Source organism: Petromyzon marinus, chromosome 6, assembly GCF_048934315.1.
Source record: "Petromyzon marinus isolate PM22_M1 ecotype Great Lakes invasive population chromosome 6, UKy_Petmar_22M1.pri1.0, whole genome shotgun sequence".
Taxonomy (NCBI): Eukaryota; Metazoa; Chordata; class Hyperoartia; order Petromyzontiformes; family Petromyzontidae; genus Petromyzon; species Petromyzon marinus.
Window position 1 is genome coordinate 15,286,840 of NC_133672.1, and position 27,006 is coordinate 15,313,845.

The 27,006-nt window shown below is 48.3% G+C and overlaps 1 protein-coding gene across 6 annotated transcripts in view; it reads left to right on the forward strand.

Annotated features, from left to right (window-relative positions):
• BIRC6 (baculoviral IAP repeat containing 6) overlaps positions 1–27,006 on the forward strand; it is a 165,484-nt gene that overhangs the window by 20,648 nt on the left and 117,830 nt on the right. For 3 of the 6 annotated variants that reach the window (XM_032947717.2, XM_032947722.2, XM_032947719.2), the window contains exons 25-58: positions 139–695; positions 830–980; positions 1,122–1,336; positions 1,457–1,668; positions 2,147–2,583; positions 2,830–3,049; positions 3,403–3,542; positions 3,668–3,817; positions 3,935–4,053; positions 4,158–4,289; positions 5,402–5,626; positions 5,998–6,181; positions 7,687–7,860; positions 8,457–8,587; positions 8,710–8,878; positions 9,286–9,402; positions 9,818–9,969; positions 11,426–11,552; positions 12,087–12,197; positions 12,355–12,488; positions 12,929–13,056; positions 17,897–18,276; positions 18,894–19,115; positions 20,040–20,215; positions 20,366–20,462; positions 20,843–21,037; positions 21,850–22,050; positions 22,510–22,789; positions 23,426–23,682; positions 23,802–23,910; positions 24,043–24,240; positions 24,649–25,552; positions 25,834–25,977; positions 26,312–26,441. In XM_032947717.2, the coding sequence (XP_032803608.1) occupies positions 139–695; positions 830–980; positions 1,122–1,336; positions 1,457–1,668; positions 2,147–2,583; positions 2,830–3,049; positions 3,403–3,542; positions 3,668–3,817; positions 3,935–4,053; positions 4,158–4,289; positions 5,402–5,626; positions 5,998–6,181; positions 7,687–7,860; positions 8,457–8,587; positions 8,710–8,878; positions 9,286–9,402; positions 9,818–9,969; positions 11,426–11,552; positions 12,087–12,197; positions 12,355–12,488; positions 12,929–13,056; positions 17,897–18,276; positions 18,894–19,115; positions 20,040–20,215; positions 20,366–20,462; positions 20,843–21,037; positions 21,850–22,050; positions 22,510–22,789; positions 23,426–23,682; positions 23,802–23,910; positions 24,043–24,240; positions 24,649–25,552; positions 25,834–25,977; positions 26,312–26,441 (7,278 nt within the window). The remainder of the gene's footprint in view (positions 1–138; positions 696–829; positions 981–1,121; positions 1,337–1,456; positions 1,669–2,146; positions 2,584–2,829; positions 3,050–3,402; positions 3,543–3,667; positions 3,818–3,934; positions 4,054–4,157; positions 4,290–5,401; positions 5,627–5,997; positions 6,182–7,686; positions 7,861–8,456; positions 8,588–8,709; positions 8,879–9,285; positions 9,403–9,817; positions 9,970–11,425; positions 11,553–12,086; positions 12,198–12,354; positions 12,489–12,928; positions 13,057–17,896; positions 18,277–18,893; positions 19,116–20,039; positions 20,216–20,365; positions 20,463–20,842; positions 21,038–21,849; positions 22,051–22,509; positions 22,790–23,425; positions 23,683–23,801; positions 23,911–24,042; positions 24,241–24,648; positions 25,553–25,833; positions 25,978–26,311; positions 26,442–27,006) is intronic. The other 3 variants (XM_032947718.2, XM_032947720.2, XM_032947721.2) reach the window with 3 other exon arrangements.

A 27,006-nucleotide genomic window follows, 5' to 3' on the forward strand; every position in this document is an offset into this window, starting at 1 on the left:
CTTTTTTATTCCAATGACGTATGTATGTTTAACTTATTTTGCACCGTATGTGGACAACCGCGCAAATCGGAATGCTGGCCATAGTCAAGTTTCTAATATCAACATTTCTGTGAATTTTGTTTACAAATAATACCTTAGGAAATGGGTTTGGCATGATGGCGGGGCCAGGTGGAGCAGCAGCGGCCAATAGTGGCGGGGACACGAGCCAGGCCCTGAGCACTGCTGCCCAGGCCGCGCTGCATTCTCTGTCCACTGCTATGGCCACGGCCGAGCATCAGCTGCACGCCCTGCAAGAGAAGCAGCACCAGCTGCTCAAGCTGCAGCAGCAGAAGGTGAAGCTGGAGGCGAAGCTACATCAGACAACGGCGGCGGCAGCGGCCGCGGCCTCTGCTGCAGGGGCCTCGGTGACAGCAGGGCCCTCGGCCGCCCCCCTCATGTCGTCGGCGGCTGCTGCTGTGGCCCACCACCCTGGCTACTACCCCTACAGCTCGGAGCTTTTCCCACCCACACCCAAGACGACACCCCTGTTCATGACCCCACCGCTCACACCGCCCAACGAGCCGGTCCACGTGCCCGTCACTTCTGCGCCGACCGTCAACGGGGATCTCTCCCACTTCTTCCCACCGCCTGCTTTTTCGGAGCTCAACCCAGTCACTGTGGCTCTGCACACCTCCAAGTCTAGCAAGAGCAAATCGGTGGGTGCACAGGCAACCACATGCTAGCATCATGAACATATAAAACACTTTATTTTCCTTAATGCAGGTTTGTGTCTGAAGCACATTCGTGCTTCATGTTGTTCGGAATTAATTTCTCGTCATTTTATGGGCAGAGCTCTGCGGGAAAGTCATCTGCTGCGTCCCCCTGCTCGTCTGGGCCAACCTCTCTGGCGGGCGGGGGCCTGGCTCAGGCTCTCACGCAGGCGTCCCAGCTGCTGCAGCCACCAACGTACCAGTCAATGGTCATTGAGCGAATGCACTCAGGTACTTCACCGTATTTTGTACATGCACCTCCTCTTATGCCGAGTACATCCGTCCTGCGAGTAGTTCTTCATATTATTGGACTTCGTGCGTGACGAGCATTTGCACGTTCGTTTTTATTTCTGCTCAATTTTGCGAACGCAGGTGCCCGTCGTTTTGTGACCCTGGACTTTGGGCGGCCGGTGCTGCTGACGGACCTGCTCGTGCCGGCATGTTCGGAGCTGGCATCGCTCGCCATCGACGTGTGGACTCGCGGAGAGGAGGTGGACGGGCGGCGGTTGGTGGTGACGCCCGACATCGGCACCCACTCGCTCATCCTGCACGACCTGCTGCCCGCACCCGTGTGCCGCTTCCTCAAGGTGCCTTGCGGCTTATTGTATGCACGTTGACGCCGTGGTGACCCGGTGCATTGGGTACGATGCACCTGTGCTTCGTCTTGACATCCCCATTGTGTGCTTAATGGTTCCTTTCCCCATTAGGTGACGGTCATTGGCAAGTACGGCAGCACCAACGCGCGTGCAAAAATCCCCCTGGGGCTGTACTACGGCCACACATACATCCTTCCGTGGGAACAGGAGGGACGGACGATAGTCGGAGAGCCGGATAGCACGGGCCGGGAGGCTGACAGCCAGGAGGAGCTGGAACAACAACTCGGCACGCTCGTCACTCTTCAGGAGGACATCCAGTGCAGGTGTGTGTGCACACTGCCCCGTTGGTGACCCGCACTAGAGAAACTCTTATTTCTGTAATGGTCCTGATGAATGAAAATAGTTCAGTGATATAAATTTTAAGATTTCTAAAGATCAGTTGGTTATACTCTTTGGTTTTTTTGGTGAAGTCACGTAGGTAGGACTGCTACATCTGAAGTCCTCCTGCTGTGTTTGTTTCACACCTGATGACGGTTGCTTGTGTTGCGATCGAAACGTCGTGATCTATTATTTTTTCTACCTACGTGACTTTACCGAAAAATCCAAAGAGTGGATTCATGCAGTCACGAAAACTTCAAATCAAGATCAGTTGGTTATGTTTTTGGAAATTTTGTAAGCATGCTTTCTTCATTTTTCAAGTCGGCACGTTTTTTTATTATTGAACCTCGCAATTGAAGGCGCAGCATTCCGTGTTGGTTGTATACCAGCAGTGGTTGATTTTAAAGTGTTGCCTCAATACAGGTACAATTTGGCGTGCCACCGCCTGGAGACCCTGCTGCATGCCGTCGACCTGCCCCCGCTCTCAAGCGCTGGCAACGGCCACCACTCCCTGCGGCGGCCGGAGCGCGCGGCCGAGGAGGACGCCCGCGTGTGTGCCGCCTATCAGGCGTGTGCGCAGCTGCAGCTGCAGCTCAACCTGGCTCACCACGCTGTGGCCCGGCTGCGTGTGGCCCTGGGGGCGCCGCGCTCCGAGGGCGGACTCGTAGGCGGCGGTGGCCCCACCATGGCGTGGTCCAGCCGGAAGGAGGAGGAGGACGCCGCGGCGGGCGGTGGCCTGCCGGAGAGCCCGAGCAACCGTTCCCAGAGGGACCTGATCCTCGGCTCGTCGACCGAGCAGCTGCGTACCGTTATCAAGTACCTGCTCGACACACTCCTCAGCGTGCTGCACACATCCAATGGTACCCGTCCATCATTACACAAGCAAATCATATTTGGAGCTATAACTCCTGGAGCTATAGGTTTGTGTCTGAAGAATGGCCCATTTTTTTTAAACATACTGCATATTTTGGGGTTATAAGATATTGTTAAGTTATGGCGGTGTTTTTTGGCAATGCAAACTGTATTCCGTTTTCCAGATCAAGCTCACAGCGTGCGTGAAGGAGATCGTGCTGAAAGCAACGTGTTGCGTGTACTCCGTATCACAGGTCAGCCCGTGCCGTCGGTGCTGCAGCAGACATTCCAGGCGACGGCCTGCGAGGAGCTCTTCAAGCACTTGTGCCTGAGTGGGACGCCGCGCATCCGCCTGCACGCGGGGCTGCTGCTGGTGCAGCTGTGTGGGGGCGAGCGCTGGTGGGGCCGCTTTCTCGCCAACGTGCTGCAGGAGCTCTACAACTCGCAGCAGCTGCTTGTCTTCCCGCAAGACCGGTGCGTCTATCTTTACCTGTGTGACTGCACACCAAGGTGGCTTGCTTATATAAAATGTTATGCTGTGTGGTTGTCAGCAGAGGGCAGTGCAGGAAAATTGATATGTTGTACTGTACTACTATTTCTCTCCCATATCCACACCTTTCCAAACCTACACTGACCAACATCGTCAAGGATTGTCAAAGGCTATTAACCTCCACGGCTTGCACAGCTTGCAGATGCCCCCATCCAACTGTGGATTAAGAAAGGGTTGTACATGAACCTGATGAACGCTTGTGAATTATCTTACCAGATTAACTCACTGTCATGCATATTTACAAATGTGACTTCATTGTGGGTTTGTCCATTTGTAGAGTATTTATTCTGCTGTCGTGCCTGGGCCGGAGATCCCTGAGCAACAGTGGAGTTCTTGAGTCGCTGCTGGCTCTCTTGGACCGCCTGCTCTCTCCACTGCAGCCACAGTCTGCCGGCTGGGAAGATGTTCAACCTTGCGGTACACGCGCTGCTTAATATCCCCACATTGCTTTGTGGCATTTACATGCTTGCGCTCATTAGCGCAATAGTCTGAGCTGTAAACTAACGGTGTCACCCCCGTGTTGTATGTGTGTGTGTATGCAGGTGTGCTGGATATCCCGCTTGTGAGCTGGGTGCTCATGCTGGTGTCTCGCCTGCTTGACTGTGTAACCAGTGCCGAGGATGAGGGCCTCGCGGTCGGGGCTGGGGGCAAAAAAATTGCTGTCGACAAAGAGATCGAAAGGCTTCTGGCCGGTGAGTTCCTCCGTTAAAAAAGAGTTGCTAGCGCTGCTAACAATCGGGCTGCGAGCGGAAGATAACCGCGATGTTCATTCGCCGAGTGATCGCTCTGTCATGGTTGTTGTTGATCAGGAAACCAGTGGAGCTTTGTCAACAACAGTTTCCAGCCTCAGAGCTTGAGCCGGTCCAGCAAGGGCCACAGCAGGCTCTACCTGAACAAAATCCGCAAGCAACTCATGCACCACAAGCAGGTACTGTATGCAGCACTTAAGCACATTTTACATTTAAACGAAAATATCCAGTGTGCATCATCTTGATTGAGGTTTTGTATTGTGTTGTGCATAACTCACAACAGCAACTGAGTGTCCTGAAGGCCAAGCAGAAAGCCCTGGTGGAGCAGATTGAGAAGGAGAAAACGCAGATCAACAAGGGGGGTTCCTACAAACTATTGATGGAGCAGGCCAAGCTTAAGCAGGCCACCTCCAAGGTACGACCCAACACCTTTGTTTGGAATGGGTGCTCGCTGCATTTTTTCGGAGCAAGACTTGGTCAAACATGGTGTGCTTGGGTCATTCTGTAAAATGGATTTATGGGACCCTTTTTGGATGTATGTTGAACTTCTTTCGCACCGTATGTAGCCAACTGTGCTAATCGGAGGTGTGGACAAGATGATGCCTTGCAATAGTTGTCTATTTGGTGTTTGAACATCTTAACACGTATATGCTTATTTTTTCATCCTCTGTAAAATTGAATTTCAATGTAATGAGATTACTAAAGGCCAGGTAATGCTGTGCATAGAACTCAACGTGCCACTGGAATGTTGCAATTCCATATTCAAGTCAGATGACAACTCGATCCATAAAACCTCCAACTTTGTGGAAAGACTACCACACCCGGCATCCTACACTCACACCAGTGTAGGTGCACTCTATCTCGGTCCTTCACCCCGGACACTGAATAACTATGGACCCGACCCTGGCTATCCCTTTGGCTCACTCACTCGTCTGTCCGGAGCGGGGGATCAGCCAACACTGCTCCGCGATGAGGAGAGAGACCCTACTCCAGCTGGTCCTTACCCTGGCCCCCAACGACGACCACGCCTCCGTCACGGGGTCCCCCTTAAGAACCCTTTGGGCAGCTCCTCCCACCAGCTCGGCCCCGCCCACTTTTCTGAAAGTCCTTTCCGAAAGCTCCTTGCGTAACCCGTGACGTTACGTTATCCTTGGCCCCGCTTGACTCTCAACCCGCTCGCACCTCCTTCCACTCACCCCCTCATTGGTTACTCACACTACTCCTCTACACATTTACAGTCCTTTTGTAAATCCACTGCTGAATAAGGACCACTCCATATCATGTGGGTAATGGGGGATGTTCTCTTGACTGGGCTTCACTCTGCTTGTAAATGTTGGTTGGTGAAATCAGGAACCATAGAAATACAGTGCTGAACTACCTTCTGCGTAACACTTAGCCCCCCACTAAGGTGCCTACCATATACATGTAGAAATTATGTAATCGGCTTTAACCGCCAATTATTACCGCCAGGGCAGCAGCCATGCTGGAGGATTATAAACCGTGGTCGTGTCGGCCGTATTCACGCAGCATTTCAAGGACCTCCTTCGCCTGCGCCGTGTGTCGGGCTGGGCCCGTCCGGGTGGCGAGGCCGGCGAGCAAGCGGCAGGCACCGGCTGGGATGGGCCCGAGGTGGAGCCGTTGCCGTTCACCCTGCCCCACCAGCAGTGCATCCCCGTGGTCCAGAAGCTGCTCTCGTTCCTGCTCGCCATGGACTTCACGTGCCACGCCGACCTCTTCCTCTTCGTGTGCAAGGTAGCGGAGTGACCACCAGGTGTCTCACTAAGCCACGATTGGTGGCATTTTGAATATGACGACATAAGTGTATCAATATGCAAGCCTTTTGTTGCAATGTTTTGGTCTCGTCAAGGAATGCATGAAACGGTGTCGCATGCCTTCCACGCATCTTTGCTTTTTGTGTTAATCAATTGCAATATTGCCCACTGTTAATTAAACGGATGCAACTGTATATATATTTTAGACCCAGGAAAGCCTCACTTAGGTTTTTCTCAACACTGAAAACCCTTTTCAGAAAAGCCCGGTTTGACCTCGGCATTTGCCACTTGGTGCTTCGTTATTCACACGAAACATAAAGTAAGCCACGTGTCTTACTCTTGCTTTTACAGGTGCTGGCACGGCTGTCCAACTGCACGCGGCCCAGTATCCACCTGAGCGAGATCGTGACAGAGAGGCAGCTGGAGCGCCTGCTGCTCCTTATGGTCGGGACGGACTTCAACAAGGGCACCATCGCGTGGGGCGGAGCTTGGGCGCAGCATGCGCTCACCTGTATGCTACAGGACATCCTAGCAGGTAAGCAGAGGGCCACCCTGAAGGCAGTTCGGGGAGGGGGAGAGTGGAGAGAAGAGAAATCTCTAGGTTAGGCTGAATGGCTGAGAAAGGGCTCCTCCCCCCCCCCCCCCCCCCATGTGTCGTCCCGAGGTCACCGGAACTTGAAGAAATCTCAGAAGTTAGCTCAATGGTGTCCGCTTCGGCAGACCTTTATTTAACATGAATTGTTGCACTGATCTCTGAAATCTAAATGGATCATCTAACCTCATGACACCAACAGCACAATTTGGATACATATTCTTGGGTCTTTCGGTAAAGTCACGTAGATAGGTTCAAAGAAAATAACAAAAAACTACGACGTCTCGATCGCAACACAAGCGTTCGTCATCTGTCCCTCTCTTTTTTTTCATCCTGATGACGAACAGCTTGTGTTGCGATCGAAACGTCGTAGTTTTTTTGGTTATTTTTTATTATTTTTTGTTATTTTTTTGTTATTTTCTTTGAACCTATCTACGTGACTTTACCGAAAGACACACAAATATGAATGTTTGCAGTCACGAAAGCTTTAAGTCAACATTTAATTTAGATACATTTTTGGGAAAGGGATGAAACAATGTTTTTTTACTTCTAGTTTGTCCTGTTGCTTCTACAGGGCTGTGTCTGATAGTGTAGTGAGCCCCGTCAACATTCGGGACGTGGAATTATGGACAGATTGGCTGGGAGTAAAGGATTGTTCACGGAGATTGAAATTGGACGTTAATGTTTAAAATTGCAGGCATTTGTTGAATTTGCTGCAGATTTAATTAAAGTAACACATTTTTCCTTAAATTCAGTTTTCATTGCAAATCAAGTTTTTGTGCAAAAATGAAGTGTCTTTATGGACATGATGCAATTGGTTACTGAAATTAAACGTGTGTTTAGCTAATTTGCATTGTTAACCATAATTGATGGAAAAATTCCGATTATGAATAATACAAGTGTGTACTTTACGGCTAATTTGATAACTTAACATCTCATTTGTCAGAATTCTGAGCGATAAATATTCTTTACTTATCCTCTCCAACAAAACACTGCCAAGGTTTCCCTGGATCCTCCAAAAATCTATCATCAACAATTGAAACTTAAGTGACATGTGATGTCTTATGATCATTAATGTCAATCATGAGAGAGTGAGGAAATTATTTGGCTGAAGTTAATCCAATGGATAAAAAAGTGGAGACCCTTGTAATTCAGCAAGTTGTGTATTTACATATAATTTGCTTAGTTTTTATTCATTTAGACAGCGATATACTGATGATCAAATAATGTTTACTTGACCGTCTTGTAATAAAAGCATATACAGACAACATATTGCAGGCAAACACAACTCCGTAAATAAACTAATTTAACAAAGATGGAACAATTGGTTCAGTTATTTTCAACAATTTAAAAACAACTTCAGAAATGTTGGCTTTTGCTTGGCGGATTATTCAAGGTGGCAGTTTCATGAGGTGGTGGTCATGCTGAGATGCGTCTCTGTATATTAGGAGAGCTGCAGTCATCTGGCTCGGTAGGAGACGGGGTCACTGATGATGGCGTGACGCTTGGAGACGAGGCGGCCGGTGCCATGCCCGACATGTCTGATGACAGCCCCCAGCCGTCCACCTCCAATTCCGTCGGAGAGCCCAGCGAGAGTGAGCCAGTGACGCCTGACATCTTGGGTAATCTGTCCTGCTGCTTTCAAAGGCTGCTCTGCTTTCAGTTCTTTTCTCGCTTTTCCTATTATGTTTTCCTCCTCCTGCAGTGGTTTCCTTTCATGTTGATGTTGTTGGGTGTCGTCAACAGATACGGAGTGTAGCATTACAACCCTGTGGACCCATCTTACATGTTATGAAATAATATTAAAACATTTTTCGAGTTGTTGAAAAATGCATGCCAGTGTCTCTCTACCACCATTGGTGAGGCAAATCGCCAATTAGTCCATGAGTCCAGACCAGATCTATTACTTTTCGGTACCACCTGATGTGGCATAAGTGTAGTGGTCCTAAATTTCTTAGGCCAATAACAGTGGCATTTGTGATAGCCATTATGAGTGGGTTGTCATTCAACTCTAATGAATTATATAAATAAATAGCTACTACGAAATGTGCTCCATTCGATGGTGCTAATTTCTGCACTGGCCCATTAACTACACGTATTTGGGTAATTTTGTTAAAATGTAAATCTGGCCCTGCATTTCCATTTCTACATATAAGGTGAGGTTTATGTACTTTGCATTTGCTGTATTTCATCATGACGAGGTGCTATTTTTGTGCAGCAGTTACCGTAACGGCAGCTTCCCTGGAGAAGGACAAAGACATGGAGATGCTACAGGACTTCGCTGAAATCCCCGTTTTCCCGTTTGATGTCTACTACGATGACGACCCTCTGGCTGCCAAAGTTTTCAAGGTGCCGTTTATTAAGCCATGCACTCATCAGAAATCACCGGCCACGTTGCGTCCGAGCACCAGGAACAATGCAGCGATGCTGATTTGAGTTGTTGTTGTCGGCATCATCGTCGTGTGTTGCAGCCCCCAGGAGGCTCATGGTACGATCACTGGGTCTACTCGGACTACACGACCTATGCTTACCCGACGCACAGCGGAGTCACCGTGCCCGTCACCAAGACGGCCAACAATACCAATAATAACAATGTGGACAAGGCCAGCACTCAGACGTTTTCCATCTTGGTCTCGCAAGGTGAGTGATGTCCGAGGTGACCTCTTATTAAAAGAAAAACATTTCGAGAACGTTGGTGACAAAACCATCAACAAAAGTGAAATATATCACAAGTATCTTATTTTATATTTATAGAGTGCCTTTGCTTAAGGTTATCAGCACGATTTGCTACTTAAGATGCAAAATAAGTTCAACATACATACACAAAAACACTTTAAGGTGTTTAACATAGTGAAAACAATGGTATAATAAAATCATGATTTAGATGCAAGGGCTTAGAAATAGGTGATTGCGATAGAGGCTACTTGGGGCTTACGAAAGGGTAGGGGAAGGACACGGAGAAGTGGTGAGGTGGTGCTCTTGGCATGCGATGATGAGTTTCTGGCGGCCGTGCTGTGATTTTTAACCATGTGGTTTCTTTGCTCTAGCGGTGGATGCGCGACTGGAGGTCGGACTGGACCTGCAGGCAGAGCTGATGCTCAAGATGATGGCGACCCTCGAGGCAGACTCAGTGCTGCAGGCCCTCACAACCGCCACGCCTTCCGGTGAGCACAGGTTGCGCATTATCACCATATTCCAGCCAGCTAATAGTGCTACAGAGGCATTGGTAAGTTCCAAGAGTTCATAATGGAGCAGTATGCTTGCAGACAGGAATGTCTTTACCGAAAGACCCAAATAATATCTGTGACGTAGTGGATAAACTTATAAGTCATATAAACTATAAAAAAAATCAGAAAAACGCATCTTCCTGAATTGAATCGTGACCCCAAAATGGTGTCGATTCATTGCATTGCTTGTGGGAATGGCAAGTCATCACAGGCCTAATGTCCACCACGGTCACTGAAAATATGAACACCAATGAACAAACCATGCGAGCATGTGCAGTGGCTCGGCCAGTGTGGCGCCGTCGTCGTTGCCGATGGCACTGCCTGCATATTGTTGGTATCTTTCTGCACGCAGCTGGCATGGTGCGGCAGGGCATGGTGCTGGAGACGCTGCTCTGGGGATCCAACAGCCAGGCCCAGGCAGTCTCCACCCCCGCTGCCTCAACGCCGATGCTCAGCGCCTGCTTCAACCGACTCTTCTCTTCCCTACAACTGCACCAGGTTCAGGTGGGGAGGACGTTTATTGTGGCCTTTGGTCAAAGGGCTGTTCATTGATTGTGATTTAAAAAAAAAACTTTTTGGAATGCATTGTCGATCCCAAAATTAATGGCACCTATCATCAAATCCAGATAAATTGTCCGAGTGATGGAACTGACTGGTACGTGCGACCGTTTAAACCATACGGGACTTGAATGTGATTTGTCAACGGCAACCATCATAAGGCACCAGCCATAGGGCCCATTAGTCACCGTTTGGTCACTTCTGACACAAGGACACACATACACAGGGCTACACTTTCATTTTATTGTCTAACTTTACATTGCAGAAAACCGACAATTGATTTAAAGAAATCTTTTTGCATGCGGCTATCGATAATGATAAACCTAAATTAATGACCCTCTTTTGTTGCCTATGTGACAATACAGGATTCAAGGCAATACATCTAAATCATCCCTTGAGGTTCACAACTACAGGACTGGAGCTGTAGTTATTTACTGTTGGGTCTTGTATTATTTGCCTTGTGGACAGGCATGCGTGAAGAGATTTTGGCACCATCATCATGAGATGTTGTTAACATTCAGAACGTTTGTGTGCAGTTTATCACATGCTCATATGACCGTGTTGCGGGAGCTTTTTTTTCCCTTTTTTTCTATTTCATAAGTGGGTATCAATTTTTAGTTATTGTGCAAGTCATCCTCTGAGTAGATGTTCATTTTTGAAAGGGGAGCTATATCGTTAGTCTGTGTCATTGTCGTAATTATGTGGCGATGGCTCTTTCCGAGCTCTCTCCGAGCTTACATTTACAAGCAAATTTGATTGTAGACCTACTGCAGGTTACGGAGACCTCTCATACATTAACATTAATTGCCCGCCCATCTCTAAACCTTTATAAACAGCCTGCCTCACAGCTTTCCCCCTTTTTTTCACCTGATGACGATTGCTTGTGTTGCGATCGAAACGGCGTGATATTGTTATTTTGATTTTTTTTCTATCTACGTGGCTTTACCGAAAGACCCAAATAATATTAATTCCTGCAGTCAAAATGTAATCTATATATATAAAAGGGAAATTTGTGAATATGTGTGTGTTCAAAATGTCTAGCGTACTTCCCGACATGCAACAAACTTGAAATTTGCCATGTGGGTACTTTCCAGACTGTACACCATGCAAAAATTATAAAAATAGACTTGTATATTTTTTTGGGGGGGGGGGCGTGCATTAATGCATATATTTTGCACGGCAAGTGAGCGGTAAATACGCGGCCTACGTGGAGGATTGGGGTGGGGGGGATGCATGACGTCAGCAGGTACACTGCGTAACGCTGCCGCATGCGGGTGACATCACACCCCAATCCTCCGCGTCGGCCGCGTGTTCATCCAAGACAAGAATCCAAGTGTCGGGCGAAGCTGGGTAGTAAAGCTAGTTATTAACATAGAGTAAATGCGTGCCCCTTGGTTCACAGCTGGACTCGCTGCTTCACCTCTGGCTGACCCTGAGTCAGAGCTCGTCTCCATCCAGCCTGGATGACAACACCTCCGAGTTGTACACCTTCTGTGCCAACAAGGCCCCGGCGATTCCTCTCTCACAGGGTTCGTCCACTCATCACGCCCATCCTATTCATCTCAATTCATGCTATTAGGAGTCACACGGCAGCAGTCCAGCTCATGTTGGTCGTTATCATCAATCACCGGAGGCTTTAGCCGCTAAATTGATTGCGCTGTTGTAATTGTTATGAATTTCTCATTTGCAATGTCAATTTATTTAGTGGCTCGTGTAGTTTTTCTGTCATTTGATTAAATACCGTTGTAACTTTGCTTCTAAAAATAAAATGGCTGTGCATTAATGTTGCATGAGGACATGATGAAGATTGTGCTCCAAGGTCACTGTGCAACCTCGCTGCTGTTTATGTGGCCCTGCCACTTGAATGAACCCTGATCTGTGTTCTAATGCGATGATAATAAATATGGTTTGAAATGCTTGGAAAGTTTTAAAGTGTTGCAAGAGACTTTAATTATTAGTGACATTAAAGAGTAGGGTAATGAAGCACAGTGCATTTTGTTCTTGAGTTTATTGGAACGGTAAATGATGCAAAGCGGTGCTGGGTTTTGTGTTTGTGTTGGCAGTGTCAATTTCCACGCTGCTGGCAGCATTGGCGTGGTATCCGGATGCCAGCCTTCGCACCTGGTGTCTGGCCTTGCAGAGCTTGGCTCTCATGACTAACATTCAGGCCACACGTAAGCTCGCCCCTGCAGTGGGAGCCTCCATGCTGTTGCAGTCACCAGAATGCGCTTCTGCAGATGCTACCAACCGTGTTCAATATTGCCATATGGCGAAGGTTTAATTAGATTCCTTCGCTGTTGTATATCATGTCTGTTTTTTCACATTTCCCAGCTTCGGCAGGCGTGTCGTCTGCTACCACGGACAGCATTGCACAAGCCATGGTCCTGGACACCAACCTGGTGGTGGCGTTGGGTCGGTTCCTCTCCGGGCGGAATCTGCACAGCACCAACCATTACAGCACCCAGGTGCAGCCTCTGCAGATGGACCCCTATTTGTTAATAAAGGCAGACCTGGTGGTGGACGCCCATGTGATCTAGCACTTTGAGGGCAAGGATTGGTGGACTGTGATGGTTTGTGAAACTCCTACACTCAGTGTTCTACAAAAAGGCCAGGAGATAATAGTACAGAAATTTGGGTTGTGAACCCATCTGTCTTGACAGTTGCAGTGTTGTCCGCTCGGGTACTGTGGTTCTACCTGGAAATAGTCCTAAGACTCCATGTGAGGCTTCTTGGATAAGTAAATGACTTAATTATTATAAGTGATGGGACTTCAGGTGTCTTTGTGAGCTAGAAATTATAATCAGTAGCCCGCAATAAGGAAGCCTTGAAGTGTCCAATTGTTGTTGCGATTCCATGTCGAATTGTTGCGATTTCATGCCTTTGTGATGGTCCAACTGTTGATCAGGTGGGGCCAACAGTGATTCAAGCTCTGCAGGAGTTCCTGAGCCGCCTACAGGTCCACCTGTCCCCCACATACCCTAGCCTCTTCAACGAGTTCCTGCTCAGGCTCGTGCAGACCCTCTCTGCAGAACGGTAAGGAAAGCTGCACCTGTGCTGTGGGACTTTTGATGTGCCATGTTTTCAAGTGAGGCATTCATTTTTTGTTAACATGGCGAAGTGATTATTTAAAGCGACCCTCTGCAGTGGACTGAATAAAGGGAATACTCATTAAGGAATTGGCTTCATATACAAATGCTAGATGCTTCTTATGAGTGGACACCCAGCAAATCTTTCTGTGATGAATAATTGGTCAATTATTTATGTCTGGCTGCTTGGCAATTTGGTAAGTGCACTTGACCCACAATCTTAAGTGTTTCAAGATCAAAACCTGGTCAGAGGTTGAATAAGTCCATCCATCAAGGATCAATAAAGATGGGAACGCTTTACGGACAACCAAAAGTGGCCCTATGGAAATACCAACCCCTGCATTGGAATAAGCAGCTACTACTGGCATAGGGCTAAGATGCCAGATTCCTTGGTCCATCAAGGAAACCTTCAACTTTTATTTAGTACTAGCGGTAAGTAACCCGGCGTTGCCCGGGTCAAAACATATTTTAGAACTACCCTTAAAAACCTTACATATGCATGCACAGCTACTAAGCTATTGTGAAAGCCCAGTGGGCCATTTGTCCATTTTACCACCAACAAAATTATAAGAGGCTTGCACAAGTCCAAAAAGTAATAGAAAGTGTGGGGTAAATAGTTGATCTAAAAGGTTTCCAAAAATTGTGGACACCCCCCCCTCAAAAAGTATATTTACCCCCGCGTAGGTATCTATCTACATACCCTACATACAACAGAGTAAGTAGTATCTCTTGACTCTGTAGTTGTATCTACTGACTGTACAGTAGTATCTACTGAGCCAGTAGTAGCTACTGTGTAGTAGTATTTGCTGATTCTAGCAGTAACTACTGACCGTAGTAGTATTTACTGGGCCTACAGTAGTATCTCTACCGACTCTATAGTAGTAACGACTAACTGTATAGTAGGATCTGCTGACTCTATAGTAGTATCCACTGACTAGTAGTATCTACCAACTCGATAGCAGTATCTACTCACTCTATAGTAGTATCTACTGACTCCAGTAGGTACTCACCGTAGTAGTATGTACTGACTGTATTGTAGTATATACTGACTGTAGCAGTATTGTCTGACTGTAGTGGTATATACTGACTGTTTTAGCATCTTCTAACTCTATATAGCAGTATCTACCAACTCGATCGCAGTATCTACTATCACTACAGCAGTGCATACTGACAGAGGTGGCACCTGCTATCACTACAGCAGTGCATACTGACAGTGGTGGTACCTGCTATGATTACAGCAGTACATATTGTGGTGGTACCTGCTTTCACTACAGCATTGCATACTGCTGTGGTGTAACCTATTACAGCATTGCATACTGACTGTGGTGGTATCTGCTATAATTACAGCAGTACATATTGTGGTGGTACCTGCTTTCACTACAGCAATGGATACTGACTGTGGTGGTACCTGATATGATTACAGCACTGCATACTGATTGTGGTCGTACATGCTATGATTACAGCAGTGCATACTGGCAGTGGTACCTGGTATTACAACAGTGCATACTGCTGTGGTGGTACCTGCTATGATTACAGCAGTGCATACTGACTGGTGGTACCTGCTATGATTACAGCAGTGCATACTGCTGTGGTGGTACCTGCTATGATTACAGCAGTGCATATTGTGGTTGCACTTGCTATGATTACAGCAGTGCATACCGACTGTGGTGATACCTGCTATGATTACAGCAGTGCATACTGACTGGTGGTTCCTGCTATGATTACAACAGTGCATACTGCTGTGGTGGTACCTGCTATGATTACAGCTGTGCATACTGATTGTGGTGGTACATGCTATGATTACATCAGTGCATACTGCTGTGGTGGTACCTGCTATGATTACAGCAATGCATATTGAGGTGGTACCTGCTATTATAACAGCAGTGCATACTGACTTTGGTGGTACCTGCTATGATTACAACAGCGCATACTGACTGTGTTGGTTCCTGCTATGGTTACAGCATTGCATGCTGACTGTGGTGGTATCCTGCTATGACTACAGCATTGCATGCTGACTATGGTGGTATCCTGCTATAATTACAGCAGTGCATACTGCTGTGGTGGTACCTGCTATGACTACAGCATTGCATGCTGACTATGGTGATATCCTGCTATGATTACAGCAGTGCATACTGCTGTGATGGTACATGCTATGATTGCATCAGTGCATACTGCTGTGGTGGTACCTGCTATGATTACAGCATTGCATATTGTGGTGGTACCTGCTATAATAACAGCAGTGCATACTGACTATGGTGGTACCTGCTATGATTACAGCAGCGCATACTGACTGTGGTGGTATCCTGCTATGACTACAGCATTGCATGCTGACTATGGTGGTATCCTGCTATAATTACAGCAGTGCATACTGCTGTGGTGGTACCTGCTATGACTACAGCATTGCATGCTGACTATGGTGATATCCTGCTATGATTACAGCAGTGCATACTGCTGTGGTGGTACATGCTATGATTGCATCAGTGCATACTGCTGTGGTGGTACCTGCTATGATTACAGCATTGCATATTGTGGTGGTACCTGCTATAATAACAGCAGTGCATACTGCTGTGGTGGTATCTGCTATGACTACAGCATTGCATGCTGACTATGGTGATATCCTGCTATGATTACAGCAGTGCATACTGCTGTGGTGGTACATGCTATGATTGCATCAGTGCATACTGCTGTGGTAGTACCTGCTATGATTACAGCATTGCATATTGTGGTGGTACCTGCTATAATAACAGCAGTGCATACTGACTGGTGGTACCTGCTATGATTACAGCAGCGCATACTGACTGTGGTGGTACCTGCTATGATAACAGCAGTGCATAACGACTGTGGTGGGACCTGCTATGATTACAGAAGTGCATACTGTGGTGGTACCTGCTATCACTACAGCAGTGTATACCGACTGTGGTGGTACCTGCTATCACTACAGCAGTGCATACTGACTGTGGTGGTACCTACTATGATTACAGCAGTGTATACTGACTGTGTTGGTTCCTGCTATGATTACAGCATTGCATGCTCACTGTGGTGGTATCCTGCTATGACTACAGCATTGCATGCTGACTGTGGTGGTATCCTGCTATGACTACAGCATTGCATGCTGACTATGGTGGTACCTGCTATGATGACAGCATTACATACTGTGGTGGTACCTGCTATGATTACAGCAGTACATACTGTGGTACCTGCTATGATGACAGCAGTACATACCGAGTGTGGTGGTACCTGCTATGATGACAGCAGTACATACTGTGGTGGTACCTGCTATGATGACAGCAGTACATACTGTGGTGGTGGTACCTGCTATGACAGCAGTACATACTGTGGTACTTGCTATGATGACAGCAGTACATATTGTGGTGGTGGTACCTGCTATGATGACAGCAGTACATACTGTGGTGGTGGTACCTGCTATGAAGACAGCAGTACATGCTGACGTTATGTATCTTAAATGTGAAATGTAAATTTGTGATTGTGTGTTCGAAATGTTAAGCATACTTGGCGACATGCAAGCAAGTTTTGTAAACGAGAAAATGGCGATTCTAAAGGAATCTACAACCTTAGCTTCCTTTGCGCTATTTAAAGAATCGATTCTTGGCGCGATCGGGTTTTATTTTATTTTAAACGAATGAGTTATCTTTTGATTTAAAGCTTTCGTGACTGCAGTAATTCATATTCTTAGTTTTTTCGGTAAAGTCACGTTGAAGGGAAACAACAAAATAATAAAATATATATAAAACAATAAAAAATTCTCACGTTTCGACCAAACGGTCGTCTTCTGAAGACGACCGTTTGAGTTACGTCTTCAGAAGACAACCGTTTGAGTTATGGTCGAAACGTCGTGAGAATTTTTTATATATATTTTATTATTTTGTTGTTTCCCTTCAACGTGACTTTACCGAAAAAACTGAGAATATGAATGAGTTATCTTTTCATTTGTAAGTTATGTTTCTAAGTTTTCAGACGGTTTAAAATATCTATTTCCCCGCTAGTAGCAGTATATATCGACTATATAGCACAAAGTACTCACCTGACAGATTTGTCGTGACGAGGCCTAGTCCCGTGCAAAGCCTCCGGCCTCGCCTAAATTGCCCGGCCGAGGCTGGGGCCGGGGCCGCTACCCCCCCCCGCACTACAATAATCCTATTTAATCGCTATAATTTTAGTATCTACCGAGCCTATAATAGTTAGTGCACACATTGGGGTGGAGGGGGAGAAAAGAGGACGTGACACTTTGATGAATTTACCTCAGCGTCGCGTGTTAATTTGTTGCATTTTGAATGAGCAATGGCGTCCCCCCTGCAACAACTCGCGTCTGTGCGTTGCCAGGGGCAATAACTCGCGTCTGTGCGTTGCCAGGGGCAACAACTCCCGTCTGTGTGTTGCCAGGGGCAACAACTCGTGTCTGTGCATTGCCAGGGGCAACGGCGTTTCGCGCATGCGCAGCAGCGAGCCGGTCGGCAAAAGTAAATAAATAAAGAGAAATCGCACCAAAACGTTAATTAACCACTTTAAAGGCGACGGATGGAAAAACGGAATAGTCTATGCCAAGCGGGGGGCCCGCGGCGCGCCGCCCGGCAAAATTTTTTCCATGCGAACCCCGCGGTCCGAGACCCAAATCCCCCGCAAGTGAGCGTACACAGACAGACGGACAGACAGACAGACAAAAAATGAATTATATAGGTTAGATAACCATGTTTGTGTGTTGCGTTAAGTCAAGGGCGGATAATAAAGCAAAAGACTCGAACAATGTGTGCCCGTGTGTCTGCATGCAGAGGACCATTCTACACGGGGGAGGGTCCGCTGGATGCACAGGTGAAGCTGCTGGAGTTCACACTGGAGCAGGCTTACGAGAGCGTGGTCGTGGAGGCCGCTTTGGGCACAGTGGAGTCCGTGGCTGCCCTCGTGCACACGTACATCACCTGCTCGGACCGCCTGGTGTCGCGCAGCAGCTCGGAGGGGGCCGTGGGGGCACGCTCCTGCTTCGGGGGCCTCTTTTCCAACAGCACGCGGCCCGGCGAGACCCAAGCGCCCATGTGTTCCGGCGCCGAGGTGACACGCGACCGTCTCATGTTCAACCTCCTCAAGCTGCTCAGCCTCCTGGTGCGCCTGCCCCTGTCCGGCGACCGTACTCACACCACCCGTGTTCAGCCAGGTATGGGATGCTGCATTGTATGTATGTTGAACTTAATTCACACCGTACGTGCTAATCGGGGTGCATTAACCTGCTGTGTGTGAATTACCATTGATGTAGATTACTTCCTTGAAGGCCATTTAGCTATAATATTGATCTTCTTTTACTCTCGGTGACAATAAATTATAGTGTATTTGCATATTGTCGGCATTTTTATTATTTATAGCCAAATCACCCTGAGTGTGCTCAATCTCATCGGATCTCGTTAGCTTAGCAGTGCTAAGCCTGGATAGTGCTTGGATGGGTCCCCACCAATGCCATTCGGTTGTCAAAGGTGGCTCCGGTATGGGGCTATGCTACGTAGTGGCTAACTAATGACAGTGCAGCAAAATCTGTCCTTGTAGGTTTCTTTGCTGTCAAGTCTGTGCACCCAGCCTTCACCAACCCACACTGACCAGCGTGGGTTGGTGAAGGCTGGCAAATAACCGTACGGTGTGGGGAGGACCCTCATCCAGCAGTGGATTGACAGAGGGGCTGTGCTTGCATAGAACGTGAATCACATAACTGGTGTTGTGATGTGTGGTCTGCGTGTGTGCCTGTGTGTTGTTGGACTCGCTCACTGCTCGCTCTCACCGCAGAGGCCACCGGTGCGACTGCCACTGGCTCGAGCTCCACAGGCAGCGTGTCCGACGAGGAAAAGGCATCATCGGGCGGGGGCAGGGACGCCGAGGGTGGCCTCACGCCCGAGAGGCCCGCTCAGGCCTGCGTGGCCGACCTGGTACTCGCCAACCAACAGATCATGAGCCAGATCCTGTCAGCCCTCAGCCAGTGCAACAGCAACACCATGGCCATGATCATGGGTGAGGCCCTGCACTCCCGCCACTTCTGGCCGTGGTTTGTCTGCGAGCGTTTGCAACGTTGAGAATTTATTGGAATGTGGAATTTCTACCGCTGGTCCAGAGGTCACCCATCGGTCATGAGCACTTAGTTCCATGCTTGTTTGAGCATGGCGACTCAACCGTTGAGTGTCACATTGTGAAACATAGCGCCTCCTTGGATATCCTTGCGCTATAAGAATGGACTGAATACGGAATTTAATACCTTAAATTATGTAATTTTATTCCATAAATATTTTTTTCCTATCTTATGAATAACAGAACATTAATATTGTAATGTTAATAATATAAGTATAATTAGTGTTTGATTACAATAGCGAATATTATGCTCCTTTACTGCTCAGTGAAGCGAAACATTTTTAAACAACTACGAGTATTGTGAGTTCGATCAGCATTTGTATTGCATGTTTTTCACTCCAGGTTTTCAGTTTTTACCATATACGCAATGGTAAATGCTTGCTAATTTACCATGGAGTATATTAATATCCTGTTTGAGTGATTATAAATAGACTTATTTAGGAAAAAATTCAATTGTAAAATAAATTAATTGAACAGTCATTCTGAGCAAAATGCCTTGCAAAAAGACGACACATTTGTATTCACTTTTACAGCTTGTGTTACCAATTGACTTTATAGAGCTAGAAAGCACGGTTGGCTACGTATGGTGCTAAATAAATTCAACATACGTACGTACATAGGAAGGAAATTCCCTAACGTCGGGTCTGCTATTGAAGGATAAGTCTGTATTGTGCAAGAAAGTAAACTGCAAGAACAGCGGAGACCCCCACACTAATTCCCACTTGGTGTTCATCTTCACACACGATGCCATTATTGTTGAGATTCAGCTCGCTCTGTCCATGCCTCCCTCCGCCCACCGCGGTCATTCAGGCGCGAGTGGACTCCACCTGAGCAAGCACGAGAGCCTGCACAGTGGCATGGATGCCATCTCTGTGGGCGACGGGCTCTTCTCCATCCTGAGCACCCTGAGCCAGCGTGCCACATCTCCCCAGCTCATGCTCCAGCCCATCCTCACCTACATGGCCTGCGGCTACATGGGTCGCCAGGTTAGTCCAACACCAGCCCGTCCTCAGCAGCTTTTAAACAGCACGTTGCGCCATAGCTATGTTCATATTGGATAAAACGTTGTAATAATTTTTATTGAGTTATTTGTCTCAAATGCAGGTGTGAAAGCAATAAAAATGTTTTTTTTTCAGGGGTCCCTTGCCACTTGTCAAATGTCCGAGCCACTCCTGTGGTTCATTTTGAGGGTGCTGGATTCTGCAGAGGCCCTCAAAACTTTTCATCTAATGGGTAAGATTTGTCTCATTACTTGCAAAGTGTAACAGATAACTATTGTTGTGATAAGCTGATGATATGCTGTGCATACATTAATTCACTGTATATGGCATCGGGCTCCCTTGGAACGAACATTAATTGATGGAGTGCCTTTGAAAATTTTCTTGTGTTGGGAGCACAAATATTTACATCCAGGTGGGGCTTTGTTGAGAGCAAAGTGAAGCTTCCTAGTTAAAATCCAATCTTGGAGTTAATTTGGCCCATAATACCTTCGGGAACAGTAAGCCAATGTATGGAATTTCCACTGTGAGCTCATGGCTGTTTGCGATCACGAGCGCCGCCCTGATGTTCATTTGAGTGTGGAGACACTTGGATATTGGCGACTGTGTGAGCAGGTGGAGTACAGCTCATCTGCAACAACATGGTGACGAGCACACGTGCCGTGATCAACACAGCGCGGAGCATGGTGTCCACCATCATGCGCTTCCTCGACCTGGGCCCCGGCCGCTCGCACGATGGTGGCCTCAAGGCACGCGTGCTCACCTCCGAGGCCGACAACTCCGAAGGACTGCACAACTTTGCTCCGTATGGTGAGCGGGCAACCCTGGACACATCGAAGTTGTAGATTAACAGCAGTGATGGGCACAGCAGAGGGAGGGTGAGAGCTCCAAACAATAGAAGAGAGAGGATTTGAGCTTGGTATTATAACAAGTGGAAGATTGGTTTGTTCTTTGCAATGCAATGTGAATTCAAGTGGCTGTATTACTCAGCCTCCTAAAGGTTTGTCATCTGGCAGCTTGATTTTCACAAAAACGTAACTCCCGCGAGCAATGGCGGAGTCAGGATTTTCAAGTAGGCAGGGCAACCCCTCAGGCAATGAATAAGTAAGGACTTGTCCCTTGCTTTTTATTCGATGTGTGTGCGGCGATGGCGCAGCCATCGATCGAGGGTCGAATTCGAACCATGTGTGATCGGCATCGCGCTCGCTGAAGGTGAATGCCTTCAGGTAAGTCGCAACTGCGCACAATTCTGAGTCACTTATAACTTCTTTGCCGTTACTTATTGCCAATTATGGACTAAGACTATTGTCCTATCATCTCATAGAGTCCCTGGCACGTAATAATATGCTACACAGTGGCAGTAGGGGTCGCAAAATGCGGATTTATTACGGCAAAATGCCGTAATAAATCGGGGAGCCCGGTGCCATATACGCGGGCACTGTTTCTGCTCGTGGGCACCTTGAACTTCTATTAATACCTACAATGGTGACCGGTGACAGTTTCAGGGAATAAATGTTCAACATATGGGCTAACCCTGAAGGCAACACTTTGGTTTCAAGTTGGTGCTTAAACCTACATGCCGAAGGTAATGTTGAGCGTTTGTTTATTCGTTTGTTTAAAAGGTACGATCACATCGAGCAGCCCAACAGCGCAGCCTGCCGAGGTGTTGCTGCAGGCCACGCCGCCCCACCGCCGAGCGCGCTCCGCCGCCTGGTCCTATGTGTTCCTGCCCGAGGAGGCATGGAGCGACCTCACCATCCACCTGCCGGCTGCCGTGCTGCTCCGCGAAATCCACATCCAACCGCACCTCGCCTCGCTCGCCAGTACGCCCCTCCCCCACGCCATGCCTTTCTGTGTGCACCTCCAATAGAACGGTTTCGTAACTCGAATGTAAGCTCGGCCTTAACCCTGTCCCATTCCGAGACGTCTGCAAGTTGCATGGTGGGTCCCGTTCACCGCTGAATCTCGGAATGCGCAAGCGGTTAGCGTAAATTGTATTTAGAAAAGCATAGCGCTGTTGTTTTTAAAGACATTGTACTCGCACCGCAGAGAACTGTCGCGACACGACCGCACTCTTTAATAGCTGGCGCCAAACTGTGCCACATGCCCTCCCGCATGGCCATCTTCCGATTCTGTTCCGATGACGTACCCTTACGTCATCGGAACAGAATGGAAGAAAAACTGATAACTTACACGTCCGTGATCGGAATGGGTTAAGGTGCATGCTTGATTGACTTTGCTCATGAATTCACGCGTGTCTCTCTACGCTGCCCCCCATGCAGCGTGCCCCTCGTCCGTGTCTGTGGAGCTGAGTGCGGACGGTGTGAGCATGCTACCCGTCTCGTGCCCAGTCGTCACGTCCGGACTCACGTACATCAAGTTGCAGCTCGTCAAGGCCGAGGTGGCGACGGCCGTGTGCCTGCGCCTGCACCGCCCGCGCGACTCGGGAACTCTGGGCCTCTCGCAGATCAAGCTGCTGGGCCTCACTGCTTTTGGGGGCATGTCTTGCTCCACAGTCAACAATCCGTTTCTGCCCACCGAGGACCAGGTGTCCAAGACCAGGTGATGAGGCTTTGGCCATGAGTTAAATCTCAGTGACGACCATAAATAATGGCATTTAACAAGAAGTCGGTTGATTTAAAAAAAATTATTTGACAATTGGTACTTGGGTCAGTATACTGTTTACAGGATTTGAACTGGCCTTTTTGGAGTGCGAAGATATTCATCTTCCTCATAATGAAGGCAATGCATATAATCTCACAGCCAACATCCATTTGTTTTATACTTGTGTATTATGTTTTTTACACTTGTGTTTATCCATTATCGAGCACATGATATTGTCCAGTCTGTATCCTTTGGCGAGGACATACACAGTGCATCGCTCAGTGTAATAGTGTGTACTCTTATGTGGGCAAAGGAAGTAAAATAGAAACAGAGGACTTCTAAATGGACACTGCTGCTGCTAATAACAATTGTTAAGATACAAGTATGTACATGACACCTTGTACGTTGATGCCTATGCATGCCCACCTAGTCAATAAGCTATACATTATTTTATTGTTTGCGTGACAGATTAAAAGTTACCAATGCAAATAAACGATTTGCTTGAGCAATTTTCCTTCCCCGTAACGTGTTCCCACTCCTGTTTTTGTCACCCCGCTATTCTGCTGACTTCACCCTGCTCCCCCACGCGAGTAGCATCGGCTGGCTGCGGTTGCTGCACCACTGCATGACTCACGTGAGCGAGCTGGAGGGCGTGATGGCGAGCGCCGCCGCGCCGACGGCCAACCTGCTGCAGACGTGCGCCGCCCTGCTCGTGTCGCCCTACTGCGGCATGCACGCGCCCAGCATTGAGGCCGTGCTGGTACGGCTCGGCCTGCAGTCCGCGCCAATGGGTCTGCGCCTCATCGACATCTTGCTGAGGGACGGCGCCGCTTGCGGGACGCGCCCTAACGGTGGGTCTCGTTCCGGTGATTCGCTTGGAACGACCGATCCCTTTTCAGAGCAGCGAGTTGCGTCATTCGTCTTCGATTGGGTGCTCGATGTCGAAGATAAAATGTTCTGTTTCTTGCAGATTTGAACAGCCCTTTGCTCCTGGGTAGACTCAATGGGCTGTCCTCTGACTCCACCGTGGACATTCTCTATCAGCTGGGCACCACGCAGGACAGCGGCACGAGGGCCAGGTACCAGATGGCCGCAGTATTACCAGAAGGCCCATCAACTGTTCTGCACTACTTTTACATCACATTAAAAGCTGTGAAAGTTAAAATATTGCAATGGACCGGTGCAAATGTCTACTTGTGCGCGTTGTCCAGGGTGCGGTCGCTGCTGCAGTGGGTAGCCGAGTGTGCGCGGCTGGGCGGGTCTCGGCGGCCCGATGCGCTGTCGTCGGAACAGGGCCTGTTGGTGCCATCACCGTCCCATGTGCACTGTGTTGCTGCCATCCTGTGGCACAGCTACGAGTTGCCCGTGCAGTATGACCTACCCGGCTTGCTCACGCGTGAGCTCTTCCAGTGGGTCCCACACGCTGCACCCCACAATATCAGACACCCTGCAAAACCACCACAATACTTTTTAACCCTAGGATGGATTCATGGGTTAAAGAGACCCAGCATGGTGTCTTTTGTATCGATGTTACGGGCTCTTGCATGACCTTCATACAACGTATCTAACGTTCCATTTAATAAAGGGATCACAGAATCATATTTTGTGAGCAAATATCTCTTGTGCGGGTCTTCCAAACCCAACCTCTGGGACAATGTGAAGTATATTAGAGCTTTGTCTCCTAGCGATAGCATAATTATAATTAGTGTGTGGCTGTGATGACTAGCTGTAATATTTAACAATCGTAAATGACAACATATACTGTAAATGTAATTATTATTGCTTTGAATTGAACACAATGATCTCTTGCTTTGCAGGGCGTTGTACACCTGGTCCACCTCCCTTCCCTTCAGCGTGGCTCTCAAGAAGGCGGTGGACTGGCTGTTGTGCACGTTCTGCCACATCCACCCGAGCTACTTCCCAGGACTGCTGGGCTGGCTAGGTGTGCCCCTCCCCTCCCTGCAGGCCCAGCGCAGCATGGCCCTCACAGACGACAGCAAAAAGGCTGATCTGCGCGAGGGTCTCACGGATGACTCTAAGCGCGGCAGCGCCATGCTGAACACCGAAAATCGCGTTCCCTTAGCGTCCACCCTGGACGAATTGCGACTCGCAACGCTGGCAGCTGTAGCCCAGTCCCCTGAAGCCACAAGGCAGCTGCTGGACTCACGGTTTCCCGCGCACCTAGCCCAAGGGTTGGTGGACTGTTGCTTGGCCCTCATTTCTGCTACAGCCTCAAGCCCCAGCTCAGACCAAGCACCTTGCACCAGCAGAAATGGTGCGTACACTGAGCCGGACGGCCCACACCACATGGAATTGACGGCAGACCTCGTCACGCCGGTGCTGCGGTTCTTCACCGAGGTTGGCAGCAGTCACACGATGAAGGACTGGCTCGGAGGGCCTGAGGGCCGCCCATTGTGGACGTCGCTGTTGTCCCTGCTCTGCTACTCTGTGTCCACCTCGTCCCCATCCACTTTGTCCTCCTCTGCCACCTCGTCCTCGTCCACGCCGTCATCGTCCTCTGCCTCGCTGTCCACCGGGGGCTGCAGCGCTAACGGTGCCGCCAGCAGTTGCCGTGCTCCGCGACCGTGCTTGACCTCGCTGGCCTCCGCTTCGCCAGGAGTCCTCACCACACAGCAGAAGAGCAGCATTGAGAATGCAGCGGTGGCATTCTTCACACAGTGCATTTGTGGGCACCCTTCCAACCAGAAACTCATGGCCCAGGCAAGTCCTGCACATGAAGGCACATTGGGGTGGCATCGCTGCTCTCACCTAAATTGCTAACTTCTTCCATAATCTTTGCATCACGCCGTGTATATTTTTTTTAAACCGACACAGTTTTCTGGTTCGCACTTGCAATTGCCATTCCTGGAGAACTCACAAGGAGTAGCTAATTTGGTTTTGTTAAGCGGTGCCATGTTATTTTGAGGCATTGGAGGGTCCACTCTTGTAGGTGTGCATTGGGTAGTGAGGACTGACGTGGGAGTGGCTGTGTCTCCGTGCAGGTGCTCTGCGAGCTGTTCCACGTGACGCCCCTGCGCAACAACTTGCCCGTGTCGGGCAGCATTTCGGGCTTCGTGCGCCGCCTCTTCCTGCAACTCATGCTGGAGGACGAGAAGGTGTTGGTGTTCCTGCACTCGCCATGCCCGGTACGTCCCATGCAACCGCACATTCAGCTTTCTTTATCACTGTTATAATCCATGAACATTGCTCTGTTCCTGTGAAGTTCAGTAATCCTATTTTAATTTATACATTGACATTTTGATTATTATTTCACATTCTTGTGTTTTTTTAAATATAATTCTGATACTTTTTAGTTCTTGGAGGAAATGTAAGGTTGTGTGTGTGTTGGGGGTAAATGCTGTTATGTGGCCAAGGGAATGATGTGGCCAGCACCACACCCAGCCACCTGTGTTTCCCCAGAGCAGATGTTTTACGGGGGGATCTTTTTATTTCTGTGTCTCCGTGTGGTGTCACTTCCAGCTGTACAAAGGACGAGTGAACGCCATCAGCCACATGATTCAGCACCCCATGTACGGAGCCGGCCACAAGTTCCGCACCCTACAACTGCCCGTCTCGACCACGCTGGCCAGCGTGCTCGACCGTGTATCTGGTCAGCAAGACTTTCTAATTCTAACCCCACAACCTTGGGCTCCACAATGAAACCCTTAACACACAGTAACCATTTACACCCCCCTACGCCCCCCTCGCTGGCAATTAAATGAATTGTTATGCATCAGAGTTGCTGTTTAATAAAAAATAAAGTTTCGATTTAAAGCTTTCGTGACTGCAAGGATTCATCTTCTTTGGTTCTTTTGGTAAAGTCACGTAGAATGAGAATAAAATAATAAATTGATCAAATAAAATAACACAATAAAATTCTCACGACGTTTCGGCCACGACACAAGCGGCCTTCATCAGGTGAAGGGACGAGACTGTCTGGAGGACAGCGCTGGAGCGAAAAAGCCACGCTCAGATCGCGACCTTTAAGCTGTGTGAGAAGAAACAAAGCGCCTTGACAAAGGAATTAGCATAGAATTTAGCATTGAAATGGCTGAGTGATTAGCTTGTGACTGGTCACAGAAATGGCTATGTTAAAGTTAAAGCATACACATCCGCAGAGGCACCCCTTGACAAAGGAATTAGCATAGAATTTAGCATTGAAATAGAGTGATTAG